The 21,308-nt window shown below is 34.4% G+C and overlaps 1 protein-coding gene across 3 annotated transcripts; it reads right to left on the bottom strand.

Annotated features, from left to right (window-relative positions):
* Positions 1-5,051: 5,051 nt before the first annotated feature.
* LOC114257634 (uncharacterized) lies at positions 5,052-21,308 on the bottom strand. 3 transcript variants are annotated; one of them, XM_028197414.2, is made up of 5 exons: positions 20,930-21,302; positions 19,527-19,783; positions 18,976-19,038; positions 7,394-7,833; positions 5,052-5,455 (listed from the first exon to the last, which is right to left on the bottom strand). In XM_028197414.2, exons 1-5 carry the CDS (start codon positions 21,061-21,063, stop codon positions 5,168-5,170), a joined length of 1,182 nt encoding a protein of 393 aa, XP_028053215.2. In that variant the 5' UTR covers positions 21,064-21,302; the 3' UTR covers positions 5,052-5,167. The 3 variants fall into 3 exon arrangements, with proteins under 3 accessions (XP_028053215.2, XP_028053223.2, XP_028053230.2); XM_028197422.2 differs by having other exon boundaries at positions 18,976-19,017; XM_028197429.2 differs by lacking the exon at positions 18,976-19,038 and having other exon boundaries at positions 20,930-21,308.

Here is a 21,308-nt window from a genome sequence, read left to right as displayed (position 1 = left end):
TAACACTTCTTTTCTGGTTTTGTATCCACTTAATCTACATACATTTAAAGCATTTCACATTTATGAAAAACTTTTATAAAATTACTAAATAATGAGAAATATACAAAATAAATAAATAAAAATCACCCAATTTAAAAACTAATATCGTTTTAATAATTTATGTATTTATTAAATTTATTTTTGATTTCTTCACATTTTGTTTACGAATTAAGTATATCAAGATCATATGCATCTAAAATATGAAAAATTATTTGACCAATATTTAAGGAGATTTTTTGTGAAACCCCCCTTTTTGGGCTTTTTTCTCGGATAAAGGCAACTTAACTAATTTAACTTCAAAAGGTACTTGAGAAAGAGGAGAGCAGCTCAGAAGGACATACCATAATTTTTCCTTTTTTTATGGGCAATATTGCCCTTTCATATATATATATATATATATATATATATATCATATATTTAAAAATCTGATCCATTTATACACGATCTCATATGTTTGAAAATCTGATCAGTGAAGATTTCACAAAAACTCGATCTCGAAATTTGAAGATCTCGCCGCCGACAATCTCGTCATTGGTCAACAATAGACGATTCGCCGCCGACGATCTCATCAAATTTGCTTCGATCATATGTTCTCCAACAATCTCAAAATTTATATCTATAAGAGCTTTATATATCAAATCTGTATCAGATTTTGAGAGTTTCATCAAGATTGAGAGTGTTGATCCAATTTTAGAGGTTTTACTTCGATCACGTGTTTGATTATTGTTCGATTTTGATAAGGTATGTTGATTTGTTAATTAGTTTTTTTTTTTTTTTGATTAGTTATTTTTGTTTGATAGAAAGAGAGCAAAATTTTATTCTGGTACTATGTGCTCTTTTTTTGTTCAAGAGTAAAATTTTACTTTGATTCTATATGCTCTATTTTTTGTTTTAGAGTAATATTTTACTCTGGTACTATGTGCTCTATTTTTATTTGATAAAATGAGAGTAAAATTTTATCCTGGTATGTGCTCTGTTTTTGTTTGATAGAATGACAGTAAAATTTTACTCTAGTATTTTGTGCTTTTGTGATTTTTTTTTGGACTCGTAGTAACAGTAAAAATTTACTTTGATTGACAGTAAATTTTACTGTAAACTGATTGCAGATTTGAAAAATGATTACAACTCTTATGTTGTTGTGCAAGTAGATCCAACATTACTGATGATGAAATGGATTTACTTCCTATGTTTTGTCGCCATGAAGAAAGGCCTTTTGTTGTCTTCTGAATGGGTGAATTGAATTACTTATGTAGGTCAAAAATTTATTGGAGGTGCAAAGGATTTTCAGACTGCATTATGTAAATTTGCCATTAAGATAGGATTTGAGTTTGTATATGTAAAGAATGACAAGTGTCAGGTCACTACTGTGTGTTCAATAAAATACGTTTTTACTATATTGTGAATGGTTGTCTATTCAAATTTATGATTTGCTTTGTGGTTGAATTTGACATTTTAATATATATATATATTTTTTTTTTTCATGTGGTTGGATTAGTTTCATGTAAAGGAACTTATAATGGAGTTTGTTAACATGAAAATTTTGAGTAAAATTCTAGTCTTAAAAATAGTAAACATTACTTTTCTTAACATAAAAGTAAAATTTTACTCTCATTCAGAATAAAATTTTACTGTATTTCAGAGTAAAATTTACTTTAAATTGAAAGAAAAATTTTACTATGTTAGAGTTTGTTAAATAGTAATGAAATTCTAGTCTAAAAAATAGTAAAACATTAGTTTTCTTAACATGAAAGTAAAATTTTACTTTATTTCAAAGTAAAATTTTAATTTTACTGTGTTGTTGAATGTTTATCTATGCAGTTTCTGATTTGTTTTCTGAATTGAAAGTAAAATTTTACTCTATTGCAGAGTAAAATTTTACTTTAAAGTATGTGAATCCTACAAGAAAACATTTTCAACCTGCAACAAAATTTACAACAATACACAAAGTCCTTATTGCTCATAACACAATCTTTGTGCAAAACCAATATAAAACCACAACTACATATATTATCAAGAGATACAAAATATAAACTATATCATCGTATTTTATCCATAACAATGTTCTATAACAATGTTCCATCTTAATCCATAACAAGTATAACATGTATCATTGTTATTCTTTTAGCATTCTTTCACCTATAATTACTTTTCAACATTCTTTCATTTATAAAAAAAACAAAATTACATTCATCATTCACATCAGATACAAACAAGTAGTTCTCATAATTCGTCCACATCCTCGTCCTTAAGGTCTTATTACCTGGTTATTTTTCTTTTGAGGTTGAGCTGTTCCTCACCCTATGCTTTTAAAGAATTATTCAAAAATCAATGCACTATTGAAGCTTGAAAGTTGTTAATTTCATCATCTTCCGTAGACTTTGCAATAGGCTCATCTCTCATGATTTGACAAATGATATAACATACAATAATTCCACAACCAACACTGTTAATAGAAATTAAAATCTAGTTAGATTTACTCAAATTTGAAAATCAACAAAATCATAAAACTTACCATTTCTAACATATAAACAAAGAATATTCATAAGGCCAAAGAAAAAAAAAAGTATGGCAAAATGCACAAATATTATAATGAAACAGTAAATTTTACTGTGAAGGCAAAATTTTACTCTATTTAGAAATAAAATATTACTCATTGAAAGTAAAACTTTACCCTGATTGATTAGCAGTTTTGTTCATAACATAAGTCAATAAAGAAGCAAACAACAAGGCAAGCATCTACACTACCACTTACTTTCGAAATTAATGCAATTAAATCACATAAAAGCAACAAGAAAAAGCAAAATCGAAATCAACCGAACACACCAAACTGCATCAAAATCGACCGTTTCTAGGGCTTTAATTCAGGTCAAAAGCAACAGGAAAGGAAATGAATATCGAACAAACTTGCATTATAATCTATACATTGTAATAAATAAATAAATAAATAAATTATCCATTATTACCAACGCAAAACGAAGATAAAATCCATTCATCTAACATTTAAGCAAATTAAAACATCACAATGCCAAAAAAATTGCATACAAAGAGCATAAGAGAACAAACTTTATTTTTCATTAACCAGAGTAAAATTACTGTTACGAAAATAGAGTACACACTAGATAAAGAAATTATAGTTGAATTTTACTTTAGATTTATGAACAAACAAACAAAAAAAACTCTTGAATTTTCATTGTAATATATTAATTTATCATTTTTTTGACATATATGAGGTCATTTTATCTCAGATATAAAGTTATTGATCTCAAACATGAGTTCATAAGCATCAAAATCTGAGACGGTGATGATTGACAGTAAAAATGGTGGTTGCCAACCGACAATGAGCGATGTCGACCGAGAAAGAAAGGTGTAAAAGAAAGAGCTTCTCTGACTTGTGATAGTTGATTCGAAAGTAACGATTGGTAAAAGATGTTAAAATCGTTCAATAACTTCGAAACATTCGACAGTGGCACTTGAAAATCTTTCATTATGCTTCAATTTTTGTTTCAATTGACAGTTTTTGAATTAGGGTTTTTAAATCAAGGGTTTTTGAACTTTGACAGTTTTCAAACGCAGAAAAAGAACAAGAGAGACAAACAGCTCAACTGCTTACTATTACTTATATATATGCAAGGGTATTCCTGTCTTTTGAACTTATTTTTTAATTCTGAGGGATTTTGACAGCATTAATTTATTCCATGTCATTTACACAAAAAAGGCCCAATAGGAGAGGGTTCTCACCAAAAAAACCCATATTTAAAAACCAAACAAAATTAATTTTAATTACTTGAAAACCAAACAAAGCTTTAAAAATTATTTAAAAAGAAGACACCGGTCAATTGGGTTTTGAAAACTTGTCTGTGAAAACCTCAACTAAACAAGTTTTAGGTTTCAAAACTTGAGTTTAAAAATAATTTTGAAATATATATTGTGAAAATCCAAACCTAAACAGGGTTTGGGTTTTGGGGTTAAAGAAAGTGAATAAAAAACTAAACCAAGTGGGTATGTGTTTATTTTTCAGTGACAAGGGCTCATGTGCACAAGGACGAAAGGTTAGTTTGGGAATCAAATTTTTTTATTTTTTTTTTTATAAAAAACGTACATAAAAAACTAAAAAAATAAATAAATAAACTTTTTATATCAATTTTTTAATTTTTTAACTATTTTAACAAACTATCAAACATCCCCAAATCATAAGAAAGTAAACTGAAATATACCAAAACCTCTCTTTAAATTTTTGAAATTGCACTTATTTCCTTCGAGGGCCTTCCATTACGATATCATTAACATTTGAGATTGCTTTTACCATTTTGTCCCTAAGTTGTTCATAGAAAAACATTTGTCAGCATTGTGAAATTACAAAAATGCCCTTGCATATAACATAACAACAAATTAATTTACACACAAGAAATACTAAACAAAATTGAGAATTTATTTGTGAAATGTTCCTTTGGGTCAATAAATGACTCAAGCAAATTCAACCAACAAAATTTGTTCTCTTATAAAATATTTATTTTCAATAATTAGCTAGACAATTTAAATTTAAATTTCTTAAAATCACAAGTTAAAGCAAAAGAATTAGTACATTCATACTAATATTTATTTTTTACAAATACATATAAACTTCCACAGCTCATTTCATAATATTTGTGAAGTGTCTCAACATACCAATCGACCAAAAAAATTAAAAAAGGAGGCAAATTATACTAACCTCTCTTAAAAAAAATTTAAAAATAATACAACAAATCCTACAAGCTTGACATAATTACACTGAGCTTTTCTGAGATTTAAATTTTCAATCAATTGGTTAGTATTATAAATGAAAAATGATACTTCAATCCTACTTTTGATTATGCATGTTGTATGTTTACAGTAGTCACATCTGTTTTACGCTTACTAGAAAAGAGATATCATTAAAATTATGTCAAACTTGTGAGACTTATATATTTTTTTTCAAGCTTAAAAGAAGGTTAGTGTAATTCATCTATAAATATAAATAAATAAAACATCCGAAAGGCCCCAACAGGAGACATTTTATAACAAGTAAAGATACTTATAATTACATCAATAAAACAAAAAAGGTTAAAAAGAAAAAGAATAAAAAAAAAAAAAAAGAATGAATGAATACAAATCATCGATCGCCTTCTAGCCCTAAAGGAAGATCAGATGTGAGGCCAAGTTGCTTCCTTGTCTTCCCCACAAACAAGTCCCTGGATTTGATCATACCAGGAATGTATCCAATCATTGTTATAAAGAGGATTTGTGCCACTGCATCATTTCTACCAAGTGAAACAAATGCTAATGGCCAGGCAGCCCTGTAAGTAGCCATTCCACTCTCTTCTCCTCCTGTCATCAACAACTTCAAGTTCTTGGCAGCCACCATTGCATGCCTTTGTGCCAAATACCCTTGCTTGATTTCCTGAATAATACATAACAATATTCATTGCTTGTGGTGTGACTACAAAATGTCCTCCATAACAAATAATAAAAATTACAAACACGAACTTAATTACACATAATAAAATTGTGTGTTACTTTTACCCCAACAATGTATATCGAGCTCTCCAATACCCTCTCTCATGTGGGATCCCGTATTCCATGTGAAGATACAAATGCAAACAGAGACTTGAACCCAATAGCTTAAGTTGTTAAATAGCCCCAATAATGCATATTAAGCTCTCCAACATCATACACATGCAAAATCCCCCAAATTGAAACTTATTTACACGGTTACACCCCACCCTCCAAAATTACGAAAGTAGGAAAGTGTTCGTGTTGACACATCCGAACAAAATGGCATGCTTAGTGCTTCTGAATTCTAATAGAAAACACTACAAATTCAATTTCTAGCCGAAACATATATTTTGCTAAACACAAGTATGGCTAAATGCAACAGAAAATAGTTGGACCTTTAACATAACAGATGAGTTCTTATGAGTTGGTATCATAAATGAAGATGCTAACACAATCACAAGTTCAGCATTTTTCTTTTTGGAAATTAGGGTTTTACAGGTGGCACTTCAACCATAATCTCATGCTTGGTGTCTCTCCTGGAAAATATTACCAAACCGTTAAAATACCCCATAGCTCCTTGTACAGATAAAAATGCTAACAATTTAAGTTCTTAAATGCCATCTTCCAAAGACACAATTTCTAAAGAGGAGTGATTCGACAAAATGGACAAAAGCTAGAAATCCAGTATAATGGATTCTTTCTTAAGTAGCACAAACACGGACACATGATACAACAAGGGCACGGCACGCCAATTTTCAAAAAATATAGGATACGATACACCTGGGACACACCAAATTTTTATAAATTTATTGTATGTCAAACTAGAGTTTTTTCTAAAGTAATGAAGAAAAAAAAAAAGCAACATAACACTAATTATACTTAAAAGCTATATATTCCATAATTTAAGCAGAAAAATATTATTCACGTAACAATTACATTCTAAAGAATGCAAAATAATTGCAGAACATTAAAATAAACGTGATGTATTCATCTACAAAGCTTCAAAACATATTTAAAGTGCACAAATTGAATTTTGAATAATGCAAAACATAGTTGCTATGAAGAATTCTTCACAAATGTTGCGTTCAAAGAGTTCGAGATGTGTCCAAAATGTCTGAGGTTATTTAAAATTTTAATTAAAACACGTTGAAAAAATATTGGACATACTTTTACGAGTGTCTACATAGTGTCGATGTATGTGTCCCCCTCAACATGCCTCCCCCATAGAAGTGTTTGTGCTTCTTAAATGCTTTCTTGTGGGCTGGTACGCATAACTAAAGATGCTAGACAGTCATAAAGTGAGCTTTTTTCTTTTTCTTTGAGGGTTCTTGTAGAAGTAAATATTCCACCTAAGAAATGGTGATTGAGCTATAGACTAACAATTGACCAATATCTACAGGATCTATGTAACTCAACAATTAATCCAATAAAAACAACGTTTCATACATATCTAAAATATTATAAAAATATAACAAAAAATAGTAATATTTTACAACAATTCTCTATCAACCTAGGAACCACATCATATCTTGGAGAAAGATTTAAATATATATATATATATATATATTTTTGGAAAAAAATACAGAATACATAGTACATAATTAATCTATGAAATCATGGAGGCTAAAATGTGAGCCCTTTTATTATTGGCACTGGACTGGTTGGATCAACAAATTAATGTTGAAGTTTAACCCAATTTTGCATCCTGACCAAATCTGTTCAGTCTATGTGAGAGGGTGACCATAGTCCAGATTTATGACTCTAGAAAATAATAAAGAACCTCCACTCTCAAACATTTGGAAAAGATGATAAATGGAGCTAAAAGAAGAATGGATAAACTTACAGGAATATCGGTAATATCTCCAATACCAAAGATATTCTTGTGACCCTTCACCCTCAAGTTTGCATCAACCATTAACCTGCCATGAATATCCAAGCTATTTTTCAAAACAGTCTGCTTAAGCCACGATGAGCCCATTGGCTTACCCGTGCAATCATAATAGCAATCAGTTTTGATAGTTTCTCCACTAGATGTTTCATAAACACCATCTAATTCATTATTAATAAATTGCCCCAAGATGACTTCAACTTTCTTTGATATCAACCAGTCCATTGCTTTTTTGCCAGCCTTAGGTCCAATGAACTCCAACAACCTTGATCCCCGATGCACTAGTGTCACCTTCTTGTCAGGAAAATCAACAGCAATTTCACCAGCAAGCTCTACACCAGTGGGTCCCCCTCCAACTATTAATATTGAATTAGAAGACTTAATCCTTTCATTCTCTGCAGCACGAAAAATAAGATTGAACTTGAGGCACGATAGGACAACACAGCAGCAAGTTTATTCAGAAGAGGCTAATATGTTACAGTAAGTAATACAGAAAAATGGAGACTTTTGATAGTTTTTGTGGAGACAAGATGAAATGAAGAAAGACTTTCTGAAAAGGTGTGGCTTAGTTGATTGAGATCAAACACTCAGCATATAACAACAGATCACCCTTTTCAATAGTTAATTGGTCCAAAAGTGCTAGCAGAATTAGTTGTTTATTCTTTGACTCCTCAATTCAAATTACATGAATTGGATTTGTAAGATTTTTATCTTTTTTTTCTTGTTTATATGATCAAACCTTAAAATGTTACCAGATAAGTAATGGATTGAAAAGAACACCAGTTGACAGCCCAAGTAAAATATTATTATCCACACGAGATTCAAAATTCTTATTAAAATGCATGGGCCAGATGTAAGGCCAGAAATTAGCCAAACCATGCATTTACGAAACAACTATACTTGCTATTTGATTTTCTAAGTTCCATCTCTATGTATAGTTGACACTTCATTAATTTATTTATAACTCGATAGTTTATAGTAATTAACTATTTTTTTGGGGGGAAACAATGTCCTGTAATGAATAATACATGTCTATTACATATTATATATCCATTTTTCGAATTAAAAACAAGGCACATATACCCGCACACATACCACATAGGAATTACAATTAACATCAATCTATTATAAATAGAAAATGAGATTAGGAGTTTCTTATAACTTGAGTTAGATTGTGTTAATTTCATTAACCTCCAGAGGTTCGCCAAGAAGTCGTATAACCAGCCCTTCTTTCACAGATGACCACTAACCTCCCTTGCCGTTAGTCCTCTCAAACAGAATACATGTTCTGTCAAGAGTTGACTCAGCTGACTAAATAAAATGTTGATACGAACTTCTTACCATAAAAATAATATTTACATTTAAAAAGGTAAAGATACATTTGGCATCAACATAAGAAATGATAAACCCATATAATGTAACCCTCTTCTCTTTCTCTTCTCTAAACCGTACCCACCTATGATGCACGTACAGGACACGGACACGGACACGGGACACAACACACACAAGCGGACACACAAATTTTCAAAAAATAAGGGACACTTTTAATATATATAATTTTATTTATTTATTATATGTCCAAAATTTAAAAAAAAATAAAAAAATTCATTAGTTACTATACAATTACAATAATAATAAAATTAATAAACACATTTCTTACATTTTTTTAATGAAAATTGATTTTTTTTTAAATAAAAATAATTTATTTTATGAATTTTAGGTTTAACAAAAATAAGGATAAAAAAAATGGGAGGAGAGGGAGAGAGAGGAAATTAGGAAATAAAAGAAGAGAGAGAAATGGGGGGGAAAAAGAGAAGTAAAAGGGGGGTGAAGTTAGAAAGAGGAAGAATAGAAAAGGGAGGGGAGAGAGACGAAACAGAAAAGGGAGGAGGAGAAAAAGAAAACGAAGAGGAGAAGAGAAGAACTAGAGAAGAAGAAGAACAGAGAAGACGAGGACAGAGAAGACGAAGAGAAGGAAGCAGAACAGAGAAGACGAAGAAGAATACCTCAGGTTAGGGCTTCTTCGATTGATCTCTTTTGAACAGGTTAGGGCTTCTTCCTTCAATCGATCTCTGCCTCGATCTCTTTCTCTCTTTCTCCAACAGGTTAGGGTTCTTCGATCCACCTCGAGTGTGTCCGGAAAGTGTCACCGGGTGTCCGACTAGAAAAATTCAAAAAAAAAAGAGGACACGTTAGAGAGTGTCAAACACGTGTCCACAGCGTGTCTGATGCGTGTCCGTATCCGACACCCATACGCAAGCCCTAGGGACGTGTCGGTGCTTCGTAGGTACCCACATCCACTTCCTCTGCCACAACCATTACCACAACCATCTCTATCTCTCTCCTTGCGCTCTGTCTACTTTATTTCTCTAACCCATAACTCTTTCCTCATCCACAAACCACCAACTCAAACTCCATTTTGCAACACTTTCCACAATCACACCACCACCTCACTTGGCCCTCTGTCTCTCTCCAGACACCACTTTTCTATGTTTTCTCTCTAACAAATCACCTTCCCCACAAATACAAGATCTCCATCGCTGCCACCACTACCCCTCTCTCTCTCTCTCTCTCTCTTTGTTGTGTATTTTTTGTATTTATTTTTTGTATTTAACTCTTCATCCATTACTAGGATCACCAACAGTCACATAGTTACCGCCACTGCCCCCACTACCTTGTCCTATTCACCCTATTGAAACGCTCTTATCTAACATGCCACCACCATCACCTCACCATTGCTGCAAAAACTCATTAACTCTAAAATGTTTTATTTCTCTGTGATTTTTTTACAAGCAAAATTTTATTACCAAAAACACCTTAAAATGGTGAACCTAGATCAAAAAAATCCAAAACCAATATGTTATACATCCCCTAGCATATACTTATCACCTATAAACTGCACAAACAAAACTAAGGAAAGACAGGTTCTCTCTTTTCTTTTCTTTTTTAATTTAAAAAAATAATTCTTAATGAGAAGCCCCATCTATTAGACTTATACAACATTATGTATTTATATTATATTGACCCATGAGGTTCCAATCCTAAACAAATGACCAAAACATCCCAAACTAAAAATGCACATGTGGAAAAACAATCTGTGGTTAACATAGCTTAGTCAAATCCATTGCTTCGCAGTACAACTCCTTCAACTATCTTTGACCCAATCTCATCAATCTCACCCGTCATCATCTACTGAATTTAAACCAAACCAATCGTTGCTCAAACGCCTCATTGGCGGCTCCACCAATCTCTGGAAACTGTGAAAAACTCATCGCAGCAGTAGCAAAGACCAAACCGTTGGACATAGTTCAAGTGAAGGCAAAGAACAAACAAAAATTGAGTGCAATGGTGAAGTGGTAGATGGAAAAGAGGGAGGCAAAACTGAAAAATTCATCAAATTTGGCCATATGTGAAGATTTTATTGCAAAGGTTAAGATGATGACACAAGGGTTGCATCGGAAGTGTTTACTAAAGGATCAAAATTGGAGGAGATGGAGGTGAGTGAGATGAAGGATTGACCAAGATTTTACTTTTTATTGACTTAGTAGAATTTCATTAGATTAACACCATTTGTCTTTGTTTGAAGGATATGTATATATTTGGATACAAGTGTTTGCCATAGGTTCACACCTTTTCTGTTCCTATTGGTCATCCACAAACACTGCCACCATTGCCTTGGCAAAGTTCATTGGCAGCTTGAGCTTAAGGAGGGTGAGTAGTGAAAACCAAATAGTTCAGGTGAAGGAAGGCGAAGGCGAAGGTGAAGAATGAACAGAAATTTCATTACAATAGCATCATCTACATTTGTTTGAAGGATATGTATATATATGGATACATGTTTTTGATATAGGTTCACAGTTTTTCTGTTCTTATTGGTTATTCACAAACACTGCCAACATTGCCTTGGCAAAGTTTATTGGCAATAGGTTAACAAAACTTGAAGCCTTTAACATCCAACTGTTGATTGATCTTCGTCAATGAAACAAATTCACATTTTGAAATTAGGAAATTTCATAGTTTCAAAAAAAACTGAGAAATTTCTCACCTTTGAAAATAGAGATTTCACAGTTTCAAACTGAAAACTGTGAAATTTTATGATTTTGGAACTGTGAAGCAAGTAAAGGGAACGAGACTGGAAAGACCAAATAGAGCCCAACAAGGGAATGCTTACCAATACCAAAGGTCAGGGTAAGTTTATCGGCAATAAAGGACCATTTCTCACCCAAACCTACCTACCATCAAAAAGAATTTCACACCCGTTTCAACCGTAAAATTTCACAATTTCTTTTTTTTTTTTTTGGGCGCATAATCTCATATTCAATATAGATATTGTTTGATTGATCTCGATGAATATGTTCCAAAAATTCACTTTGCTTGGTTCCATTTTTCCAAAAACACTTTTCAGAAAATTCTACTTTCTTGTTTTCCGTATTTTTTTGTTTTTACTAGATTTTTTTAATATTTAAACAATTTTTTTGTTTTACTTTTTAGACATACCTAACATAAATATACCTAAAAAGTAAAAAATTTGTGAAAAAAACCTTTTAAAAATTCACTAAATACCAAAAATACAAAAAAAAAAAAACGAGAATTCAGTACATTTTTTTATATTTTTATGTATTTATTAATTTTTTAAAATATTTTTTCACAAATTTTTTACTTTTTAAATACATCTAAGTAAGGTACATCTAAAAAAGTAAAAAAAAATGTTTAAAATTTTAAAAATATTCACTAAAAACAAAAAAATACGAAAACCAAAAAACTCAATTTTCAAAAAACTTAATAAAAAAAACTCAAACCAAACACACTGTAGTTTCATTAAAATGGAATGTTTATAATGAAAATTATGACATTTTAAGGTTTTAAAAAAATTAACCACTGGAAAGGAAACAACATATGGATGGAGTTTTGAGTGCCATAAGCTTACTTCTTACAACAAGGGTAAAAATGAAATAAAAATAAATAAATTTAATAACAAAACTTCAACTCACAGACATCTTAAAAGCTAGGATTATATAACTTAAAACAATTTCACCTATGAAACACGGACACCTCTCCGAAGGTCCCGTACAGGTGTTCGACACATGTCGGACACGGACATGCTCCAGACATGTGTCGGACATGCTGGGACACCATGGACACGCTACGGACACATTGAGACAAACTGAGGACACACGAGTGACACATTGAGGACACGCTAGGAACACGTTGGGGACACCCTGAGTACTATTTTTTTCAAAACAAATTAAAATTTTTAATTCTTTTGCTAAAATAGCATATCTAAGGTTGATAAATTTGATAAAATTAAATATTTGACATAAAATACATATTAAATATTTAAAAATATACATATAATAAAAATATAAAAAATATATATGTTTTGAACGTGTCCCCAACGTGTCATGTCCTGTATTTTTTGAGAATTTACGTGTCCGCGTGATCGTGTCGTGTCCATATCCGTGCTTCTTAGAATTTCATGGCACTTATTGTCTATGAAATCATTTAATAGGACTTAACACCAATTATCCCAACAAAAAAGTAAAGATTTTTTCAAAGCAACAATAGAAAACGCAATACCATTAAGTGATCTCCAATTATATTCCCTTCATACCATCCATAAGACATGCAAGGATGCAGTCGACCATGCCTTCTTTGCCAGCTTCTTAGAACAACAGGAACTCTAGCATTTCAACAACACTCCCAATTGAATACAGCGTAACCTAAGTAACCACAAAAAATTTCGATTAGGGTAGGCTGATCCATTTCTAGCATAAACAACCCGCACCATGACTTGCAGATTTGGAAACCCAGGACTTTGAAAAATAGGGCGAATAAGCAAGCGGCCTAACTTATTGAGTTGGAAGGTATGCAAGGGGCTAGGTTTTTTAGAGAACAAATCAAGCTCCAAAGTTCACTAGCCACTAGAAAGTGAAAAAGTATGTTGTTAACTCTTCCAACATGCTTATACATACAACACTAATCAATAATTGTTAGCATTTACCATAAACCTACCACCACTACCACCTCACCTACTCCACTAAACCTAACCCACTACACCACTACCACCTCCACCTCCACTAAACCTAACCCACTACACCACTACCACCTCCACTTCACCTACTCTCCACCTACTCCCAAACACACTCCTATATAATAGGAATCCTTGTAATTGTAATAAACACAACACATCTATATATCAATCAATAATACATAAATTCTTACATGGTATCAGAGCAGGTTTAGAACCTAATATTTTTCGCTTCCCCGGCGGGCGGCAACCTCACCTTAGCCGCCCGCCGGACCTCAATCTATTCCGCTTATTTTCTACACATACCTTCCCATCATTGTCCAAATCTTCTCTCTCTCTACAGCTGGGAAAAGTGCCAAAGCTTCTTCATCGTCATCTTCAAAGCCCATTGAAAATGAAGAATCAGATTCTCATCTTCATGTCCATGTCTAGAGTAATCATCGGATTTGCACCTCTTTGATGATGCACATTTTTTGTCTTCTTGCAAGGTTACCTTAAGGAAATCGGATTCTTGCACTGCATCTGCATCTGTGGCTGTGGGTATTGGAGGTGCTGCTGCTGCTTCGTGGGTCTGCCATCTGGAAAGGACTGCTTCTTCAAAGCTTCTTCTCATCTCACTGAACCTGAAAATTCACCGGAGATCGCCTCAAGTTTCAGAGCTGTTGAGTATTTTCCGGCGAAATTTGCCGGCGAAATGTGCAAATTCGGATCACTCGTCTTCCTCTTACTTCTTTGCTCTGCGGCTCTAGCTTCTGCTCAGGGATCTAAGAACAGAACCACCATGAGTGGTGTCACTTGTTGCCTTCGGTTTCCTGGTCAGCTCAACTCTGATCTCCGACAACTTGCAGTCAACCTCATCCCATTCCCAAGGCTCCACTTCTTCATGGTTGGCTTTGCACCCACTTTCATCACTTTCCCCTTGTTCCCCCTGTTCTGGATCTGGATCTGGATCTGGCCGATTGGTGCTCTTGATACACACTTGTTCCCCACTTTCTTTATTTTATATATATATATATATATATATCTCTTTTTATTATATTATATTATATTTAAAAAAAAAAAAAAAAAAAACAACAACAACAACAACAACAACAAACAAACAATATATTTTTATTATTTCTTTCTTTATTTTTTCACATTATTTTTAATCTTTTTTCCAATTCCATTCATACCATATAGCTTTGCACACCAAACCATATTTTATTCATATCAGGGATCAACCCCGATCACAATTTTACACACAAAAAAAAAAAAAAAAAAAAACAACAACAACAACAACAAACAAACACCCAACGATTTGTTTTCTTTTCTGCAGGCGGCCACCCACCAATCTCACTTCTTCGCCTATTCCGCGGGTCTCTTCTTTTTGCCTCCGTCCTGGGCGGTCCTTGACGGTGTTGCCTCCGTGTTTCCCACTCCACCGAGCACGTTCACTCCACCCTGCTCCTCCACTACAGCATATGGTGGACCTCCAAATCGGAACATCACGGTAGCCTTCCGCTTCAGCTCCTTGTTTTCCGCCTTCAGCACACTTATCTCTGCTCGCGCATCCTTATACATGCGCTGGAGCAGAGCCAGTTGGCCGTTTAAATGCTGCACCTCATTTGTCCTACTCTGCAGCCGGTTCGACAAATTTGTAACCGCCGTCATGGTTTCCACACATGACTTCAGTGTATATTGATTGGCTTCAATATCTGTTTGCCCTGCCATTTTTTGCTCCACAGACCGCATCGGAAAGTTCAACGGAGCAAAACCAGCGGTGTTTGGTTGAGGTTCACTGGCCACCGCACCAGTTATCTCTCTTGTTGACTCGTTCAGGTCGGGAAAGAGAGTGAGCAGACTCCGGGAAGAAGAGGCCATCTTTCTGGGCAACAGAGTGTTACAGATTATCTCTCTCCGAAGAGGCAGAGTTTTTCAGAGACGGGTTGGTTTCAGAGGCTTCAGAATGGTATGCCTCAGCCTCAGCCTTCGTCTTGGTTAAATAACCAAGGCAGCCACGCGTATCGCGCGCCTCTTGACGCCCGACAAACTGGCACGCCTTTTCATGGCACATCTTTTGATAAAGTGGGCACGCCTTTTGATGGCACGCCTTTTTATGGATTGGGCACGCTTTTTGATGGCACGCCTTTTAACAGATTGGGCACACCTTTTGAGGGTGCGACTTTTTCTGGGTCCGACAAGACTCTGTAAACTGTCCCGACATTGATTCCGGTTAGCTCCTTCAGGGGTCCGACAAGACTCTGTAAACTGTTCCGACATTGATTCCGGTTAGCTCCTTTATGGGTCCGACAAGACTCTGTAAACTGTCCCGACATTGATTCCGGTTAGTTTCTACAAGGGTCCAGCAAGACTCTGTAAACTGTCACAACAACTGTCACAGCATTGTCTGCTACAACGGTCCGACATGACCCCATAAACTGTCTTCTACAACGGTCCGACATGACCCCATAAACTGTCTTCTACATCGGTCTGACACCGTCATCCAGTGTCCTCTACACCGTTATGACACCACCATACAGTGTCCTCTACATGGTTATGACACCCCCATACAGTGTCCTCTACATGGTTATGACACCCCCATACAGTGTCTTCACCAATGGTCTGACACGACCATACAGTGTCTCTTATCCTTTTTTATTTTTATGTATTTTCTTGTTTTGTTCCTCTCTTCAAACTCAAGTTGGTTAGTTTCTATCCTCCTTGAGTTTGCGGGGGGCTGTTAGCATTTACCATAAACCTACCACCACTACCACCTCACCTACTCCACTAAACCTAACCCACTAGACCACTACCACCTCCACCTCCACTAAACCTAACCCACTACACCACTACCACCTCCACTTCACCTACTCTCCACCTACTCCCAAACACACTCCTATATAATAGGAATCCTTGTAATTGTAATAAACACAACACATCTATATATCAATCAATAATACATAAATTCTGACAATAATTACCTGAAGTCTCTTAAGGTCGTCGATAATCAAAATGACCTTATGAAGAATTCTCCAAGCAAAGAAGACAATCTTAAGTAGAGCCTTGTTTTCACACATACCCCACCAAGCACCAAAACAATCACCTCCATCACACAAGTCTTTGGTAAATGAGCAAATTGAAAACACCGCTCTTAGATACCTTCTATCCTTTAACATCATAATCTCTCCCACGAATCACCACCAAATCGTAAATAAGCCAACAAAAGTCTCCATAGATTAAAGTTCTCATTCCTCCAATGCCCTCTACAGGTGAGCACACCAAACCACTATCAATTAGCTACAAATAATCCATCACGAACACATTAGTGTCAATAGCCAAGTGAACAAGATATCGAAAACCTCTCTCAAAGATCTATGGACATATCGTGGATCAAACCAAAACCTCTTCTTCCCCCATTTCCTAACTTTTTTTTTTTTTTTTTTTGAACTACCCATTTCCTGCCTTGAAAAGATTCTTTTAACAAATTCATCTCGCATCATCATGACCCCTTCCCACGAAACCCATAGTGGACTAGTTACCCCAACCTCTCCCACACTTCTCTTCCATTACCTTACTCTACAACCTTTCGTGCTCCAAAGTAAACCTCCAAAGCCACTTGATAGGGCTTTTTTGAACACCTCCATCGTACGAACCCTTAAGCCTCCCTTCTAAATGGGTGAGCACACTATCCTTAATAGTCACCAAATGGTACTTAAACTCATCCCCTAATAAAGTCCCTTATCAACCTCTCCAACCTCCACTCATCCCCTAATAAAGTCCCTTATCAACCTCTCCAACCTCCACTACTAAACAAGGAATAGTGAAATGGACGTAGGGTAAGTGGGTAAGTTCAAGAGTACTCTTGATCAAGTCAATCTAACCCCTTTAGATAAATACATCCTCTTCTAGGTTAGCAAGCTTCCTCTCAAATCTCTTCACCATGCCATTCTGTATAGTTTTGGCTCTAAACAATAACCCTTGGACATTCCTAGATATGAAGTGGGCAAGGCATCAACACAATGCCCAAATTATCCAACTTTCTCATTTTAATGAGAGCACTTAGCCAAATTGACATGCAAACCCCCGAGAATATTTCTTGGTATTATATGAGAGAATACTTTGTTTCATGTTATAATTGCACAAAATAGTTCTTGGTATTTATATATGCATATACAATTACGTTTATATACATATATATGTATATTAGTGTATCTGACTTACATTGAGCGAGGGAATAGGATGCAAATAGTTGTTGAGAGAGATTGACGGTCATAGATCGCTATTGGTCCGGCGATAGTGACTATGGTGAAGTTAGCTACCAGTGGCAACAACAATAGTTCAGTGACACTATGAGGTGGCAATAGTAGTGGCATTAGTTGGATTGGATAGACAAAGAAAGGGGTTGAGAATGGGGGTTGTAGCAATCAAGAAGGTGGTGGGGTGGTTGTGATTTCTTATACAACTTTTACTTGTTCACTTTTGATAACCCAAAGGTTGTACCCTGTTTAGGTGTTATTATCTCTATTTTTTCATAAATTATTTTAAATTACCACATTACTCCTCTCTCCTTGATGTCAACCAAAGGTCAGGGCAAGACAGATTAGTGATCAATTAAGAAACATGGGGTGGTTATGTGACTTTTTGGCAAATCTTAGGGAAGATTTGTGATATTTACCCAATTAGATAAAATACATTTTTTTTATTAAAAAAACAAAAAATTGATTTCAGAAATATGCTTGCCTCACCTATTTATATTCTAGGTAAATTATATTAACCTCCCCTAAGGTTTGGAGAAAATACAGCAAGTCCCACAGTCATGGCTGTTAAAATCGCGATCCGGATCGTATACGATCCTACTTTGCCAAAACAATCCAGATCGTTGTAGGATCGATGTTATAACAAGATCGTGTAGGATCGCATGGGATCATGTAGGATCGTATGGGATTGTATAGGATCGTAGATAGGATCGTAGATAGGATCGCAGATAGGATCGCAAGTAGGATCGTAGATTTTATAATTTTTCACCTTATTTTTAATATGTATCATTTTTATTTTTATTTTTATCTTTTTTTTAATAGAAAGTAGGATCTTACGATCCTCGATCTGATCCTACGATCCGATCCACCAAACCCACTCACCGATCCTACTTAGGATCCCGATTTTAACAACCTTGCCCACAGTTTTGACATAATTACGCCAACATCCCTTTTAATAAGGTTAAAGGGACCATAAATAATGCAAATATTGACATAAAGATAAACAAAACAAAATATACATTTCAATGTAAAAGAGATGACATCATTTTTTTATTCATATAACTAACGAATTACTAGTGAAAGGGGCTAAGTATTATGTGAATTAAAACTTTAATGGAGCCCAATAAAATAATGCCAAACTTGTGGGGTTTATTGTATTTTAAGCAAGTCTTCTCTTTAGTCATAATCATAGAACCATAATATTCAATAACTCTATTATAAATAACTTTTAGTCTCCAATGATTATAAGTTAATAAAGAGTTGATTGCATATACCTGTTTCATACTGACTGAGCTTCTTAGTTCTAGTTTGGGGACCTGTATCATTACGACATGTGACTACAAAATTCAGATTATTATCATTCAAAGAAAACTTATGCTTCAATCAATTGGTATCCCAAGAATAAAATTATTTTCCAGTAGACAATTAGAAATTTGGGTAAATTACACTAACCGCACATGAGGTTTAGAAAAAATACAATAAACTCCACATGTTTGGCATAATCACACGAACCTCCCTTTTAGCAAGGTTTTAAAACAATCGGAAATAACGCAGATAGTTTGTAGACACGTGGATAAACAAAGGGAAACTACACATTTCAGTATAAAAGAAATGACAATATCAATTTTCCATCCATACAACTAACGAATTCCTGATGAAAAGGAAAGCTACATGTAGTGTGAATTAAAACTTCAAGAGAATCCAATGTGATTATATCAAATTTGTGGAGCTCAATGTATTTTCTCCAAACTTCAAGATAGGTTAGTGTAATTTACCCGAGAAATTTTAATTTGGTGTATCGAATGGATATCAAGCTAATATTTACCTGCTTGGTAGAAACAAAGTTTATCATTTCTAGCAAGGGCCCCAATATCAACATGACCCGTGGCAATTACAAGATAATCATATGTAATCAAATCGCCTTTTTCTGTCAATACTTCACTTTCAGTGATATCAATCGCAGTAGACACAACAACACGTGCATTTGGAAGGTATTCAGAGTGATTAATAAGTGATCTTTCTGCAAACAACGGTTCAACCATTGATCTCAAGCTCGCCCAAGGGAGCTCAAAATACTCCTTCCTGTTGTCATCATTTTTGAAGAATCAAAATAAAGAAAACATGACAAATAATATCTGAAGTGAAAATAAAAAGTGAATTTTATAAAATCATATAATGTCAACTTTTTCAAAGGCAAAATCTTGTTAAGATCAACCACAGTTGCATGCCTCTACATGTATACCGAGTAACATATAAAGAAACCAAAAAGTTGCACTATTGAAAGTAGCCCCCCCCCCGGCGGAGGTGTGTGGACCAAAAAGTAAATATATAAAACAAGCAACAACTGACTATACAAGAATTTTTCGTAACAAATGACAACGACAACACATTTTTTGTATTTTTTTTATGTTCTGCAAGTTTTGGGATTAGTTTATTATACGGTGTTGTAAACCTCCATTAGAGACGATTGAGTTCAATAATATTTAGTTTTATCTTTCTTGTGTATTTGATGTTCTTTTGTTTGCTAGAATGATATCTAGTCAACATGTGACTGTCCATATTCCCATCAATTCTGTTTGAACTCAACACTTCGCTTACCCATCAAATTTCTCTATCAAAATATATATCTCAACATCTGCATACTCATTCTTCAAAAGTTTTAAATCTACCCAATCAAAAGGCCAGTATTTGCTCACCATGCTTTATTTCCGTATTCATTATTGCTGCAAAACCTATGACTTCATGACACACTCATGAATCAACAAGCTCTTGTACGGTGATTTTGCTATCTTTGATCTTAAAATCAGAGGCACCATGCGGTCTAAATCCTCTCATTATTATTTTACTTTATGGAGCACTATTTAGGGCATGTATAATCAAATTAAATTTTTTCCCAAAACCTCCTTGTACAGCTCCAAATTGCCACCACCAACCACCATTTTCATCATTGAAAAAAAACATGATAACTCCGATTTTTTGAGAAAAACAAAAAATGAGACATAAACATGAGGTCACAACTCAAATGACAGTGTAATCCAATCACATTCCTTGATAATTCAACTAACAAACCATTTTATAGATTTCCAAATACAAAATTGCCAAGGAAAACCAACAATTGGTGCAGATTCATCTCAATTCCTTTTTGGGTTTTGTTTTTTCCATAAAAAACGGCTCTAATCAAAACAGAGAAGAGAGAGAGAGATAAATAAAAAATAAAATCAAGCTTACGAATCCATAAGGACGACATTGGCATGGTCTTGAAGGTGTCTAGCCAAAAGGGATCCTGCAACACCCCCTCCAACCACCACCACCGTCTTCTTCTCGCCTCCTCCTGCTGAACCACCACCGCCCATCGCTGCCATTGAAATCAATCCAACCCAAAATTGGAATAGCAACAACAACAACAACAACGCATATCCTTCAATTCCCTCTCGTTATTGAAATTAAACAAACGTATGTATAGAGAACGAAGAATTGAGAGAGAAATCCAGCAATGAGAGAGAGAGAGGGGGTTAGGGTTCGTTCTATAGAGAGAAAAGAGGCGCCTTCCTGGAGTTCCTATGCGTACAGGGAAAACCAGGAGGGGCGAATACATCGAAGTGGTCAT

This window comes from Camellia sinensis, unplaced genomic scaffold, assembly GCF_055761805.1.
Source record: "Camellia sinensis isolate YWXY unplaced genomic scaffold, ASM5576180v1 Unanchor47, whole genome shotgun sequence".
Taxonomy (NCBI): domain Eukaryota; kingdom Viridiplantae; phylum Streptophyta; class Magnoliopsida; order Ericales; family Theaceae; genus Camellia; species Camellia sinensis.
This window is presented reverse-complemented; position numbering and strand designations above follow the sequence as displayed.